Source organism: Cynocephalus volans, chromosome 3 (genome assembly GCF_027409185.1).
Source record: "Cynocephalus volans isolate mCynVol1 chromosome 3, mCynVol1.pri, whole genome shotgun sequence".
Classification (NCBI taxonomy): domain Eukaryota; kingdom Metazoa; phylum Chordata; class Mammalia; order Dermoptera; family Cynocephalidae; genus Cynocephalus; species Cynocephalus volans.
In genome coordinates, this window is record NC_084462.1 from 96,204,890 (window position 1) to 96,221,409 (window position 16,520).

General features: G+C 43.7%; 1 protein-coding gene across 2 annotated transcripts in view; it reads left to right on the top strand.

Moving 5' to 3' along the window:
* Positions 1-15,229, top strand: part of INO80 (INO80 complex ATPase subunit) — a 126,171-nt gene extending 110,942 nt beyond the window's left edge. For both annotated transcript variants that reach the window (XM_063091821.1, XM_063091822.1), the window contains 7 exons: positions 6,014-6,172; positions 6,666-6,768; positions 7,540-7,628; positions 9,993-10,148; positions 10,462-10,621; positions 11,269-11,484; positions 13,621-15,229. In XM_063091821.1, coding sequence (XP_062947891.1) covers positions 6,014-6,172; positions 6,666-6,768; positions 7,540-7,628; positions 9,993-10,148; positions 10,462-10,621; positions 11,269-11,484; positions 13,621-13,838 — 1,101 coding nt within the window. In that variant the 3' untranslated portion in view covers positions 13,839-15,229. The remainder of the gene's footprint in view (positions 1-6,013; positions 6,173-6,665; positions 6,769-7,539; positions 7,629-9,992; positions 10,149-10,461; positions 10,622-11,268; positions 11,485-13,620) is intronic.
* The last annotated feature ends 1,291 nt before the right edge of the window (positions 15,230-16,520 follow it).

Below are 16,520 nucleotides of genomic sequence, written 5' to 3' on the forward strand. Positions count from 1 at the left end.
AGCTCCATACCTGTTAATCCAAATCCATTCTTTGCTATGCTGCTACTCTTGTTGGTTTATTTATACCCTTCTTTATTAACCGTGCCACTCCTTAAAACTCTTCAGGGATTCTCTCTGTCAGCTATAAGATAAAGTGTAAGCTCCCTTGAATGGCATACAAAGCTCTTCACTTGTGGCCTTTATCTACCTTTCCAATCTAACTGCCAGACCACTTTCACTTGCAAAATTAATGTCCCAGAAATAATGATTGACATGTAGTTTCCTGAACACTCCACGCTGTATCATACTGTCACATAAACTATTCCCTCAGCCTAGATCATCCTCCTGTTAGCCTCCTCTTTAACCTGGTAAACTTCTGTTTGTTCTTTAAAACCCCATTCAGGTGTCAACATTCCTTCCCAGACCCCTCCTTCTACTCAAGTTAATCATATTATATTGTAAGTAATTATTTTACACACTAGACTTTAATCTCATCAATGGGAGGAAGTATCATAACTTTGTACTTCTATTGCCTGGAAAAGTTTGTTCATTGATGCATTCGTTCATTTGTTCATTTGTTCATTCATTTCTTCAACAAATGTTGAAAGAGCATTCACCAAGGATCCAGCACTGTTTTAGACATTAGGAATTTAGCACACAACAAAACGAAGTTCCATTTCTGTCCTCATAGTTACCAGAAATTACATTTTTTATTGGGAGCTGGGGGGGGGGAGATAGTATAAACAAATTTTAAATAATAATATGTATTATGATTATGTAATATGCTATGAAGAAAAATAATAGCAGGTGATAGAATAATCAGGGATTGCTGTTTTATATGGGTTGTTAAGGCTTCTCTGATAAGGTGACATTTGAGCCAAGATCTGAAGAAAGTGAGGAAGCAAGCCAAGCATATATCTGGCAGAAAGAAGAGTGCTCCAGGCAGAGGAGATAAGTACAAAGTCTTGAAGTGAGAACGTGCTTGGTATATTCAAGCAACAGCAAGGAGTCCAGTGTACATGGAACAGAATCAGTGAGGGAGGAGAGTGGTATGAGACAAGTATTGTGGAAGTAGATCATGTAGGGCTTAGTAGGCCATGGTAAGGACTTTGAGATGGGGGCCCATTGGAAGAATTTCAGTAGAAGAGTAACATGATCTGGCTTGGGTTTTACATGTATCCCTCTGGCTTCTGTCTGGAGTGGAGGAAAGAAAACACTATAGGGAGAAAGGAAGAAGCAAGAAGATGAGTTAGGAGTATCAGACATTAAGTGGCAGTGTCACCCAGGCAGCAGGGTTTGGAGTTCAGGAGAAAGATTGGTTCTGAAGATGTATTTTGGGATTACCAGGTCATAGATGACATTTAAGACCATGAGGCTTGATGAAGCCACTGGGGAGATCTAGCATAAGTTTATTTTATTAAAATGTATTTCCCTTCTCAGCTTGCCTGTCTCAGGTTTGGTCTATCGTTTTCTTAAGGAATAGTTCCTCTTGAGGGTCAAGAAAATAAGCAGATTTAAAGGGGGAGATCTGCATCATACTTCCAAGGCTCATTTAGTTTACCCTGTGGGGATAAGGAGCTCCTGCTAGCCACAAAGAACCAAAGTAGGTCTAGGCCCCTAATCCATAGCTAGAGAAATAGACGTAGGAATTCCTTTTTCATCCTGGGGACTAAAGAGAGGCTCCAAATGCACTGTATTCTGAATTCCAAAATAACTTATATTTTAAATCTTGGGGAAGGCTTGGGGATTCTCTTGTAAATTAGAAAGTCCTAAATACTCCTTAGAAAAATGGGACAGCAAACTGCAGCCTTGTAACACCAAGGTCAAGAATTCTGATCCCAGTACTGGCCAGCTTCCAAAAAAAAGAAGAAGAAGAAAAGAAAAATGGGACAGCAAGATTGCAATACCTTGGGGGGGGGGGGGTGTGTGTGTGTGTGTGTGTGTGTGTGTGTGTGTGTGTGTGTGTGTGTGTGTGTGTGTGTGTGTGTGTGTGTGTGTGTGTGTGTGTGTGTGTGTGTGTGTGTGTGTGTGTGTGTGTGTGTGTGTGTGTGTGTGTGTGTGTGTGGTGTGTGTGTGTGTGTGTGTGTGTGTGTGTGTGGTGTGTGTGTGTGTGTGTGTGGTGTGTGGTGTGTGTGTGTGTGTGTGTGGTGTGTGGTGTGTGTGTGTGTGTGTTTAGAGAAACAATAGGTTTAGCTGCTTGTCTTGACATTTTTCCTTTGCCCTGAGATTTATTTAGCTTTGGGAGATCCCCAGAACCATTTATGGACAAGGAAGAAGTTACTCAGCCTAAAATGTCAGGAAAGACTTAATGTCTCCTGATTGAGAATACCTATGTAAACATGTATTTGTAAACCGTTTGTTCCACTCTATTAGTAAAATAATGATTTTAACAAGTGACAAATAGTAGCTGGCCCTTACTGTCTGTGTTCTTTGTGTATTCTTCCTAGAGTAGGGATATATTTGCATTTGACTCTGTTTAGTGAGGGGTTGTTATAAACTGCACTGTTTAGGGCCGGCCTATGGCTCACTTGGGAGAGTGCGTTGCTGATAACACCAAGGCCATGGGTTCAGATCCTGTATAGGGATGGCTGGTACGCGCATTGGCTGAGTGTGGTGCTGACAATACCAAGCCAGGGGTTAAGATCCCTTTACTGGTCATCTTTTAAAAAATAAAATAAAATAAACTGCACTGTTTGTTTTTGTTTCTGTGTCAGACCTGTTGTAAATGCATATGTGTAGAGAGAATGAGGAGCTTTTTTTCCCCTTAGTAGCAGTATGAGAAGCCCATACAGCTTTTAGCTCTCCCAAGGGCTGAACATCCACCCATTCTCTTGGGAGAGAAAGCTCCACCCTCCAAGTGTTAGTCCAACTTTTTCTAGTTGTTCCTCTAGAAATTTTCCTGTTTTCCATTTCACTCCCTTATCCCCTGAAACTCCCTGTTATTGACCTATATAGGCAGGCACGCCCACCCCATCGCAACTCCCACCTTCCTCCACCCTCTCCCCTGCTCCCCTTCTCAGTGCCTGCTCAGCTTTGTGTTTACAACTTAATGAAGGTGCTGACTATTAATATATTTCCCCTTAGTCATTGCTGGGCCACGCTCTGTAGAATTGATGTGCTTAAATCTTCCCTGGTTAAGTCACTTATTCTAGTCCTTTAATTGTTATTTGTTTTTTTCTAGAATATCTCACTGAGCTCCATAAACACGATTACTAAATACAGGTCATCTCTCCCGCTGTGGTCCCTTGTCTTCCCCAGCACCCCTCCCCACTTCACATCATGGGTGATTCAGTATTCATTTGGTTGTCAAATTAGATAATAACCATACATCTACCTTGTTTTTTGGTTCTCCCACTCATATTCTTGTTTTAACCTATTAGCTTATACATATTTCATATTCTTTTTCTCTATGTATTTTTCTTTTTCTTTTTTTTTTTTTTTTTTAAATTTAATTTAATTTTTTTTATTTTGTTTGTCGTTTTTTCGTGACCGGCACTCAGCCAGTGAGTGCACTGGTCATTCTTATATAGGATCCGAACCCGCGGCGGGAGCGTCGCCGCGCTCCCAGCGCAGCACTCTACCAGTGCGCCACGGGCTTGGCCCTTCTCTATGTATTTTTCTAAACAGAATCCTATTTTATCCTCTTTTTCTCCCGAATTTCCCACTTAACTCATTTAATCCACTAAATTTGGATTTTTTTGAAGTTAAATTTTAAACCTATTTCCTTAGGCTTTAATCTTCTTATTGTTGTGAGCTCAGAATACCTCAAGTTGAATCAGATTTGGTTGCCACTGAGACTTATAGGAAAAAAATTTAAATGTTAAGGCAATTCCTGTCAAATTATTCAGAATGTACGCCTCTCCATTATGAATTCTTGCTGAACCATTGCCTAGGCTTGGACAGCTCAAGCTCAAGGTACTGTTGTTTGGGTGTGACATCAGCCCTCAGTTTACATATAGTCATTTTGGTATGTTGTGCAAGTAATGTTACTCCCAGTCCAACTGGAGGTCTCTTTTTTGTTAACTCTGTCCTCAACTTTCTTTGTTCCCCATAAAAGTTTAAACCGGACTTTGCAGAATTTTACATGTTCCATTTGAAACTCCAAAAAGTCCTGTGGTCAGGTCCCTGTGTTCCTGTAGAGTGACAAGCATTGTGGACTTCCAGATCTTAAGTCTGTAGACACTGTGGAATAATAATAAGCTTTCACAATGACCTTTTCTTTGGCTGGCAGTTGGCAATTTTCTCCTCAAGGATTCCAACCTATGCTAAAAATTGCAGGATTATACCTCATACAAAAGCAAGACAAGGGCCGGCCCGTGGCTCACTCGGGAGAGTACGGTGCTGATACAAAAGCAAGACAAAAAGGACACCATAAGAAAGAGCCAATGGAGGTCCTTATTAGTAGAGACAAGAGCATTGAAAATGCAGATGCCTTTTGTCCATCTTTACCAAAGCTCTGAATTCTTTGCTTCCATGTTTAAGTGAGAAAATAAATAAATTACTTAGGAATAGTGTTAAGAAATGGGAAAAGCATCATAGACAAACAGTTTCAGGAATGACTCACTCTTTTAAAAAGTACACATGAAATAATTGGACGCCCATAGAAGATAGTCAGTGATTAAGTGGGGACTTGGCCCAAGGTAGGTAGGCAATGCAGCATTGTTACTAGTACAGGTTGTGGAGGGAGACTGTTAGGTCAAACCCCAGCCCAGCCACTCACTGTGATCTCAGGCCAGATTCTTCCTTATTTGTAAGATGGAAGATATATATATAGGGTTTTTGTGAGAACTCAGTGAGATTTATATGTACACTAGTGCCAGTAGGCATAGGGATAGGAAAAGGAGATGTCATTGTAGATGAGAGAAATCATGGTGGCCTTCCTGGAAGTGATGAAGCTTGAACTGAATCTTAAAAGGACCAATATAGAAGAGTTGAGAGATTCTAGGTCAGAGAAACAACTCAAGCAAAAAGAGGTACAAACCAATGTAATATAAATGAATACTGAAGAGACCCATCTGACTAAAAGGAGGGGCATATTTGTGTTAAGAAAGAAGGGGTAATGAAGTTGGCTCAGTATAGGAGGGCGTGATTATTTCGGGGACTTTGGACTTGACGTGTTAGGGCATAGCCAGCAGAGAGATGGAATAGCCTATTGTAATACCCAAGGTAAATGGAAGAAGAAAGAGACAGATCTAGGAAGCCTGCTGATCTAACAGAGCACTAGTGATCCAGATGTAGGTAGTGAGGGCCTGGTCCAGGATGGTGACAGTGGGACTCTGGAAAGGACAGGTTCATTTCTGAAGAAGCACTGGCTAGATTTGGTGACTTGATTGGATATAGAGGAAGATGCATGAGAGATGAGGGCCATTTTGAACTGGGATTCTTTCAGGAGGTCCACAGTGTTGGATAGTAGCCTCAAGGGCAGAGGACCAAGGAGTCTGTTGGTTTTAGGATCACTTGGTGGTAGTACATTTTGTTGTTGTTTGTTTCTTGTTCAGCAAACTAGAAGTAGCTTCCAGGGAACCCTATAACCATTCTGTCCTTGGAATTCATGGGGTCTCTTTCCATGTAACCCCAATGTTAAAAGAGGAGGCTTTCCCATCCCTCACATCTCAGCCCCACCACTTATTTAGGCTGTGTGATTTGGATAAATTCTCTAATTCCTTTGTACCTCAGTCTCTTGATCTGTAAAATGGGGGTCTTAATAGTACCTAAATCATGGTGATTGTGGGATTTAAGTAAGTTAATACATTTAGAATAATGACTGCACTAAATGTTAACTTAATATTATTGCCACTCCCTGTTTTTAAATGAAGACTATGGAAAAAAGTCAGGAGTGTGTCTTTTGTCCTGGGCAAGTGAAAGAGTGACTTGGTCTTATGAGATTTATATCTTATCTTAATATCATAGAAAGAATCTGACCCTGTTGACACCAGACAATTGCAAACACAAGTGTGGCTGCATTGCTCTCAGAATTTCTTGCTCTGCCCTGAGAGTTCTAAAGTTTTTGCTGTATTCTCATCCTGCTGTGCAGGTGATTTTCTATGATAGCGACTGGAACCCCACTGTGGACCAGCAGGCCATGGATAGGGCCCACCGCTTGGGGCAGACAAAGCAGGTTACTGTGTACCGCCTAATCTGTAAAGGCACCATTGAAGAGCGCATTCTACAGAGAGCCAAGGAGAAGAGTGAGGTAAGCACAGGGAAAAAGAATTACTGTACTGCCAGAGAAAATGGGAAGTCCTACCACATTGACTAGACTAAGACTGTTTAAGACTCTTTTGCCTTTCATTGGTCATGAAGAAACTGGAATTTCTTCTCAATAGAAAGTAAAATCAGGTCTTGTATAGTAGCAGTCTTGACTGCCCTGGCCATGCCTTATAGTACTCTTACCTTATCTACCTCTGAGTTGTATGCCAAATTTGCTGGTTTCCAAAGAAATTATTTTTTTGTTTTTTTTCCATCCTGATTCAATATTATTGGATTTTCTAGCTATCAATTAGCAGTCCCAAGCCAGGAAGTTCTCATTTTCCCTTCTGTTGGATGAATAATGAGAGCCAGTCAGATGAATGAGAAAGAAATAGGTCTCACCTGAGTAGCGGTTTGAAAAGATGTATATTTCTTTGTGGATATTTGCCATAAGGGAATGGATGTCTGGAGGTGATGTTTTGATTTGCTTTTTGTAGATTCAGCGAATGGTGATTTCGGGTGGGAACTTCAAACCAGATACCTTGAAACCCAAAGAGGTGGTTAGTCTTCTTCTAGATGATGAAGAGCTGGAGAAGAAACGTATGTACTCTGAACCGCTTTCTGCTCTCTCCTCTCTAGCCCCACACATCTGAGAATGGAAGGGGTATTTGGCTGTGTGCCAAGGTAGGCAAAGCCAAATGCCATATTTGGAGAGAAACATTTTTATATTAATACTTTATGTTAAAAACCAAACAAGAATTTGTTGTGGAGTAGAAGCCGAAATTTGTATTTTAGAAGTAAATATAACTTCAAATAAGCTTAGCTTGCACAAGGAAGGCTATGCTCATTCCTCGGCAGTAACGAATTTACTCTTCTGCCCAGAGAAATGTTTTTATGGAGAAGTTGGAGAAGCACACTATTGTAACCATATAAACCCTTCTCCCATGTGTTTCTGGCTTTTGAGAAGTTTGGGTTTCAGATTTATCCTGTGAGCTTCCGAGGACTTCCACAGCATTACATCAGAAAATAAGCTCACATTTGCCAGCGCTTTCCAAAAACCTTTTGGAACTCTACAACCACACTTGATCTGTGCAATGCAGAGATATTAAAAGGCTGAAAAGGAAAGGGGGGTGGGGAGAGACAAGGCAAAGCTCATAATAATTAAATAGAATCATGGCTTGAACCCAAAAGCTGTCAAGAATTCAAGAACTCTGTTCTTTCTCAGAGTTAGAAAATCACGTTATCTGTCTTAAACAGGTAGAAGTCATACCTCGGAACATAAACGTCAGAGGATATGGCCACCTTAATTTCAGAAAATGAGGATTATGATTGCCACAGGTACTTCATCAGATCTTCTGATTTTCTTGGTAGTGAGACTGCGGCAGGAAGAGAAACGGCAGCAGGAGGAAACCAACCGAGTGAAAGAGCGCAAGCGCAAGCGGGAAAAATATGCAGAGAAGGTATCTCCAGCCTGGGGTGGCGGGTAGGGGCTGGTGGGACATGGGATGCTTACAGAAAAGGCTTCAGGGTACATGGCTTATTGTCTTGGATACTGGTTGGGATCCAGCTCCAGCTGTGTGTGATTAGCAGCAGTTCTAGGCTGACGGATGTTTGATCAGGAGAAATGCAGCCTTGGTAGACATGTACTTGCCACACAGATCTACCCTGTCAGTGCTCACAGTTGAATGATGGAAACCATTTGTCAGGGCTAATACAAAGCATAAGGCTAAAATGTGGGTAACATGGATGTTACTTAAATATATTATTAGATTCCATAGAATCTTAGAAAAGGCCTAATAGTTCCTTCCACCATAATTCTGCTAGTGTACAATTCAGTGTCATATGCCATTGGAAAAATAAATCCCTGGCCAGTCTGTTCATCTGTTTTTCTCCAATTCACATCACGGATTTGAGCTGTCTTGTGTCTCCCTTCTGACTCTTCCTGCCTGAGCCTAGCAGGCAAGGGCTGTTGTTTCCCTACATTTCTCCCTATCTTGCTGTTTCTACTAAAGTATCATGTCAGTAATTCTTATCCTTGGTCTTTACTGACATGTAAATTGGAAATGAGACCTTCAGGACTTACTCTGAGTAAGAGTCAGCCCATTAGTTCTCACTAGGTTCCAAACTGGTTATAACCCAGGGCTGTGGTTTGGCACCATTTGACTTGCTTTCTGTTTTTTTCTGATGGGTTCGGCTTACCTTTGGGTTGTACTATCCTTCCCATCTTCACCAGCCCTAGACGGGCTCCTAATCTTGAACAAGTTAGCCACATGAGCTTCAGGCGTCTCTATGGCTCTGCCCTCAAATCCCATCCTTGTCCATGCCCCATATTCCTGGCCTGTTTGGTTTGCCTGAAGCATATTGTCTGCTATATTTTCAGACTGTTCTAAGTGGAAGTTGGCTTTTGCCCCTTGTCCAAGCTTGTATTGGGTCTCATGTCCCTGTGGCAATATGACATTGATGGTCAGGAGCCCAAGAGCCTATCTATATAACATCATCATCTTCTAGTAGATGTGTAAGTTCTTCCTGTTGCAAAATTTACATTCTTAGGGCCAGCCTGTGGCTCACTCGGGAGAGTGCAGTGCTGATAACAGCAAGGCCACGGGTTCGGATACTTCATAGGGATGAATGGTTAGCTCACTGGCTGAGCGTGGTGCTGACAACAACAAGCCAAGGGTTAAGATCCCCTTACCGGTCATCTTAAAAAAAAAAAAAAAAATTTACATTCTTGATTAGACCTGCTCTAAGCAGAACTCTTTTTATCCTGAAGGATGGCTGTGGTACTCACTTTATTTACTAAGATCAAAAATCGTAGGAATGAAGGATCAGGATCCTCCTAGCCTGGGCTGCCGTCTCTACCCATTTCCCCAGGCTCTCTTTTATGACTCCACTCTCAACCATCTAACCCATTACTTACTACTCTTTAAAATAAAAATAGCTTTAACATTCAGAAACAATATCAAAGAAGAAAAGGTGTTTTTTTCACATAGGACATTTTAGGGTTTACAGTTTGCATCAGATATCATCCCTGTTCTAAGCATAAAATAATAGCTGCCCAGTAAAAATATAAACGCACAAAGGCGTAACCATATTAACCCTACTAGAGGTGTAGATACAAATGCAGTGGTGCAGTGAGTGGATGAAATGCCTAGATATGTGCAAGCACATTCTGTGATTCCAGGTCCCTAATCTGTGACAGAGCCCTACTGAACTTGGTTCTAGAACTACTTAATGTAGGTCAGTAACTCAGCCCTTGAGAATTTACATGTAAATTGAGGAAATAGCGACAGAAGCAACCCATTATTCCTTGGATATAAGGCTTTCATTCTCCTTATGCATATTTAAAACATTCAGAGCAAAAAAGGACATGCATCTTCTCAGTTTGGCTGTGAACCTAAAACTGCTCTAAACAGTCTTTAAAAAAAAAAACAAACAAAAAACAGATGTGCAGAAAATATATTGAAAGCACTGGCCCACAATTTTGTGGGACTTCATTCATTTCGCCCTGATAAGTGCTGCTGCTTGGATGTGCTGGAGTCTAGCCATGCCCGTTGCCCCATGAGGATCAGGCTTGGTATGGCTCTGGTTCAGTGCAATGGCCTACCTTTAAACTCTGTATTACTATGGTAGAATGCACATGAACTCTTATTAAACCATCTTTTTCCTCCTTCCTTACGAGTTTTTTCTTTCTTAAAATATGCTAATTGAGAAGTTTATAAAGTAAAGAATAAAAGTTCTGTTATCATTTTTTTCCCCTAATTCTACTTTTCTCTTGGGGCGTATCTTTATGCTTTTTCTGTATTTTCTGATTTGTGTGTTCACAGAAGAAAAAGGAAGATGAATTGGATGGGAAAAGGAGAAAAGAAGGTGTGAACCTGGTGATCCCATTTGTTCCCTCGGCTGATAACTCCAACCTCTCTGCTGATGGAGACGACTCCTTCATTAGCGTAGACTCGGCCATGCCCAGTCCTTTCAGTGAGGTGAGGCTCCTTTTAGGTGCTTTTATCACAGCAGTGGGGACTGCATCTTGACCTTGGAGAAGGGACACATGGCTGAGGAGCCTTTGGTTCTCCTGGAGTCCTCCTGCCTTGTAGAAGGGAGGGGTTGCATGTGGGGTCCACAAGGAGAAAAACAAAGGAGGACAGGCTGGCTTCTTGGAAGCCAAAGCAGGGGATCTCAGCGTCAACAACCAAGCAGGAGGGGCAGATAGTGACAAGTCTTGTGAGGCTTGCTGTCACCTAGAGCGAGGGCCATGGCTGTGGGCACTGGTGAACTCGGCTCTTCCTCATCTAGATCTCCATCAGCAGTGAGCTGCACACTGGCTCCATTCCCCCTGACGAGAGCAGCAGTGACATGCTGGTCATAGTGGATGACCCAGCCTCTTCTGCCCCTCAGTCTCGAGCCACCAACTCTCCTGCTTCCATAACAGGCTCCGTCTCAGACACAGTGAATGGTAAGTGATGCTGCTATTTCCTACAGCTTAGGAGATACTGCCTTGAGAAAAGCATTGGTTTGGTTGTGGGTAAGTCCTGATTTCTTCTAGGATAATGGCATTTTATTTTTTCTTTGAAGAAGAATAGAATGGAGCAAAAAGGTTGTATAGGCTTTTTCTTTCAATAGCCCTGTCAAGTGAAAGGAAGAGAAGGTTTAGGGAAAGAGAAATGAGAACTTTATAAAGATTTAAAACTTCTAGATAAATTGGATGTTTAAGAAAAAAGTCATCCCGTCTTTCATATTTCACCCTGATTTTTGCTAGTATTTAATGAAAATTAGCTTCTCTGGGCCTTTCCCCACTTTGTTGTGTGGAGCCCAGCGTTGCTGCTGTTTCTCAGGGAGTTCTAGGTTTAAAACTTGGGAGTAAAAGTTGACTCTCCATGGCAGAAGCAGGACAATTCCAGGTAGCAAATCCCTGGGGTTTATTTAGTAATGTGCTTGGGTTTTTTGCTTTGGTTGTTTTGGCAGCTGACCAGTACAGGGATCAAACCATGGACCTTGGTATTATCAGCACCATGCTCTAACCAACTGAGCTAACTGGCCAGCCCTTAAATTAACATTTTGAAGAGATTCATTTTTTTCCTCTTGGCCCATTTGTTCCAACAGGAATTTCTATCCAGGAAATGCCAGCTGTAGGACGTGGTCACTCAGCCCGAAGCCGAGGCCGCCCCAAAGGTTCAGGAAGCACAGCCAAAGGAGCAGGGAAAGGCCGAAGCCGGAAGTCCACAGCAGGCAGTGCTGCCGCAATGGCAGGAGCCAAAGCAGGGGCTGCAGCAGCCTCTGCAGCTGCTTATGCTGCATACGGGTACAACGTGTCTAAAGGTACGGAGGCCCAGGGTGGCTGCAGGCTCCATTCTGGTCAGGAACAGACAAAATTTTATTGAGTGTTCTGCCAGGTAGAACATGTAGGATACACCCCAGTGGGGAACTTCACCAGAGCCCAGACTGGGGTTCTGCTTCTTTGCATTGAGCAGTCTTACCTCTCCTCTTGCCCTTGTGACTTGGTACAGTGCTGTCTTTGAATTGGAAGTAGCTGTGAAAAGAGAGAGTAGAATCGTAATCTGTACTACCTTAAACATTCAGAATTTTACCTGAATCAGTTCCTTCAAGAATTGTTTTTCTTCCTAGGCTTTTTTCTGAGACCCATATTTCAATAATCCAGGCTAGCATAGTTGACATTCATCCAGCTGTGTGATTCCTCACCTTAGGTATTAAGCACCTGCTGTGTACATAGAAATAAAACACATGGACCCTGCTGTTGAGTGTATAATAGAAGTGAGATAGAGAAGCTGTGCACAGAATATGTTTGCCAGCAATAGAAGGCAATATACAGACAAGTGAAAAGAGAAGGAAGGCTTAATTGTGGTTGTAGGTCAGAAGGAGGAGGAACCGTGGATCTGCTGGTGCAGTTGCCAGGCTGGAATTCAGAAAAGAGAAGGATAGGGAAGGATTTGGACTGGTGACAGAAAGTTCGCAACAAACAAGGCATATTGGGGGTAACTGAGCAAGTCAATCAGGTTTTGTTGAAGAGGAGCTGAGAGAGTCAAGGTTGAGAAGACATGGCGAGACCTGATGGACAGTAGCTTAGCAGGTGTATGACGAGGGTCTAGAGACAGTTTGAAAAGGAAGTTGTGGGCCATCCCATGGCTCACTTGGGAGAGTGCGGTGCTGATAACACCAAGGCCATGGGTTCGGATCCCTATGTAGGGATGGCCGTTTGCTCACTGGGTGAGCGTGGTGCTGACAACACCAAATCAAGGGTTAAGATCCCCTTACCAGTCATCTTTATAATAAAAAACAAAAAAAAGGAAGTTGTGACCAGGACATGTGAAGGATGATTAGAGCCATGGAATGCAGGACATTTGAGCATGATCATTTATTGAACTCTCTCCCCATTCAAAACATTGGCTTAGAATTAGCTCTTAGGATTGTTGTAGCAAGTAGACAATGGTTGGCCTGTACTGAGTGCTCAGTGAATGTTGATTTTCACCTCCCCTTTCTCCTACTGCAGGAATCTCAGCTTACATGAATTATGATTGCCTAGCCTAGTGTTTCTGAACCCTTTGCCAGTTCATCACATCCTTGAAAAACAGCAGTCATGCCAGTAGTCAAGGCTGCCATGGCAGGGCCTCACCATGGATGGGGCAGAGCATGATGCTCATCAGGGTTTCTTCTGGAAACCTGGAGTGAGAAGAGAGCACAGGGGTAGAGCAGCACAAGAAAAGTCAGCAATGCTTGGTAACCGGAAGTGGACACTAAGGTAAAGAATTGGGTAGGAGATTGTCTGCAGTTCCACTGTGGATAAGGAGAGACTTGTCTGCTCACCAAGCACTTAGGATTCTCTTTCAGGAAAGTAAAACCAGCACACAAGAAACAATTGAAGAAACATATTAGACATATGTTATTAGATGTAAGTGGATTTGGCTCATACTGGGAGAAAGGAAAGTTCACTGTAACCCAGGGAGCCATCACCGATGAAGGAGGATTTGAACTGGGTCCTTGAAGAGACAGGGCTTGAAGAGCAGGGGTGGCTGTGCCACTGGCCAGACTTACTGGGGAGTAGAAGACATCTTCTGTGAAATTTTGAAGGAAAGCAGCTAATCACATGTGGTATCCCAAGAAAGAAGAAAGGAAACATGCATTAGTACCTAGTAAGTTACAGCTCTCGTCCTACAGCCTTGGCATCCCAGATTGTATAATGTGTGCTCTGTCCAGAGTGCCAAGATGACATTTACTTTCTGTGGATGAAGTATTGTGGAGAAGGCTTAGGTAAATGTTTTCTCTTAAGAACCTATCCCTCTTACTGAAAAGAAAGCAGATGTGCCAAGGAGTTGGCAAGAAGACAGGGAGGGATTCCCCACCGCTTTTCCATCCAGACTCTGGTAACTAACACTGCAGGCTCCAAGGCAGGTCGCTTGGGACTGGTGCTTATTCATTTCTCTTTCTCCATCCCCTCAGGAATCTCCGCCAGCAGTCCACTGCAGACGTCCCTTGTTCGGCCTGCTGGCCTTGCTGACTTTGGACCTTCAAGCGCCTCTTCTCCCTTGAGTTCCCCTTTGAGCAAAGGAAATAATGTTCCTGGGACTCCCAAGAGCCTTCATGTGACCAGCAGCCTAGCCCCAGACTCCCTGGTCCGGAAACAGGGCAAAGGCACCAACCCCTCTGGAGGATGGTAACCATCTAGGCCCTCCATCTTCCTTCAACCAAACCAGGGGCTAGAACCCTAGCCTGCAAATGGTCTTTGGATGACTTGCCCAGTGCAGCATCTCACATCCTGAGTCAGAGGGCGGAGATGACCAGTTGCAGCAAGGGAAAGACAGGCGGGTGGTTGGTGTGAGCACTTTTTCACCTGTGTATCAAAAGGAGTGCTCTGGGGTTGCCTATAGGAAGAAGGGCCAAGGACAGGGATCAGCCCCATGGCATCTCAGATGAACTTTATGGTCAAGTCTTGAACCTGTTTACTGGGGAAGGGCCTGACATAGACCCCCTTGAGATGCTCAGGCACACTGTCTCCATCCCCTTTCCACTCTTTGGCTCTGACCATGTCCCTTGCAAAGGCTCCACAGGCGCTGTGAAGAGCCTTCCATAGTGGAGATTTCTCTTAAGGCTGTGATTTCCTGTAGGGCTAGAAAGGGAGGAAATCATGTGCCTGGTTTCCACAGTCTTTGGGCAGCCCCCCAGGTCTTCAAACCCCATTTGCCAGAGTGTCATTGTTGAAGAGAGCAGTGAGTGTGAGACAATGTGGTGGCTTAGAAGGATGACAAACGCGAGAGGAAACGTACCCACAGGCAGTTGTTTTCCTAGCATTTCCTCCCCTGTCCTGCATGGTTCATACCAGAGAACCTTCAGGTCCCACCAGCAACAGTAGCAGCAGCTCCCACCCAAGGGACTCTCAGTAGCCAGTAAAGAGACCAGGAGCCACCTCAATCAGCAGGACATCCTCACTGCTCCTCTTGCAGACTTCCCTTTGCCCATCCTGAATGCACAGTCTCCCCACCCTTGCCCTTCAGCCCCCTGCTTGGCTGTATGCACTGTCTGTATTGCACTGAGAAAGGAAGGGACAGCAGGAGGGAGGTGGAGAGAGAGGGTAAGCTTGGCACTGACCCTCCCGCCCCAGCCCCACCAGCCTGAGCCTGCTGCCCTCCAAGAGAGGCAAAGGGGTGGTGTTTGCATGGGAGGTGTTTCTGCCTGCCTCTGCCTAATGTCCCTGGTGGAGCAGGTGCTTTTGGGCAGGCTAGCCTCTAATTTGCACACCTGAAAATCGCAGAATTGAGTTTAGATAGATTGATTTTTAAACCTTTTTTTGGAGTAGAGGTTGTAGGGGAATCATTTAATTTAAATCATTAGGATTCCTCTGCTCAAACCCAGACTCCTATGTACAGATGCTGTTTAGAGGGAATCAGAAAAATGCCAAGCCTTTTTTCTCTTTGAATGTGCTGTCTATTTTTATAACTGAACTTGTACATATGTATAAAGAGAGACACATCTTTCTTTTACTAACTGGATAAAAAAATCTTAAATAAAAAGGAGTGAGATAATTTTATGTAAATTAGAGTGTCTGTGGTCTTTGCAGCTGCCTCTCCTTGGGGGCAAAGTAGGGCCCTTGAGGGGTGTGGCAAGATAAAGGGAAGGCTCTGAGCGCCAGCATTGTTTCTGTGATTGGAGAGGATAGGATTAGTGGGACAGGGAGTGGACTATGGGTGTTTCCTCAGTGGCAGTCTTAATTGGGCTTAGGAATTTGACTCTGGCCATCAGAGAGGAGGCTCGACCTAGTGCCTGGCATGCATCAGGCAAGACCCTTGTGGTGTGGACCCTTTATTACTCAGGACATAAACTCCAGGACTTAGGTGTGGGCAGCTTGGCCTGCTCAACCATCAGACAGAGTTACATAGTGGTAATCTTAATACTGTGTTCTCAAAGTTAGCTGTAAAAATCATGAAAGGAAACATGTTCCTAGGGATTCCAAAGACATCCAAGCTTTGAAAACAGCTCAGTGATCCGTTGGAAAACAAATACTAGTTTCCAGCCTGGACAGGCTGTCAGTGTTTGTGATTGAGCTAAAACACTAACTAATGTGCTCTTGCGTCACCTTTGAGCAGGACTCCTGCTGTTCTGAGTGCTGGCTGTGTGGCCTCCCTAGCTTTGGCTCACCCTGCCCACTGTGGATCAGGGTGGGTTGGTTCATGGGCAGCTGCTGCTCACCCATAATCACAAGGTTCAGCCTTTCTTCATTTTGTTGATCTCAAGTAGCACTATCAGATTCTCTGGGCCTTTTTTTCCCTTGCCCAAGGACTCACACAGAACAAACCAGCATCAGTTTCCCAATTCACTATGCCCTGTGGCCATTACCATTGTGGCTGCTGTGACCTAGTGAGTCAGCAGACCCATTAGGATGGGTCCTTTCCATTTTCATCTCTCAGCAGGGCCCCCAGTGACGTTCCTGCTAGAGTCTTGCCAAGTTTAATAGCAGCTGCCTGTCTAGGGACCTGACAGCCCTGAGATCCTCAAGCAGATTCACTCGTGTGTTTAGCCTAGTGCTCTTTCCTGAAAAGGGTGTAAGTTTTAGATCGGAACCCTCTAATCTTCTCTGTCTCCAAACATACTATAATACTCCCCATTCACCCATTTTCAATCCAATTCCTGAAAAAACAGCTGACATACCATATTGAGTCATGCTCATAGCCTTCATGTCTCCCCTCACCTGTCCCTCCATTGTCTGGAGTATAGGGATAGGACCTGAATCTTTATTTTTTATTTTTTTAAAGATGACCGGTAAGGGGATCTCAACCCTTGGCTTGGTGTTGTCAGCACCACGCTCAGCCAGTGAGCAAACCGGCCATCCCTATATAGGATCCGAA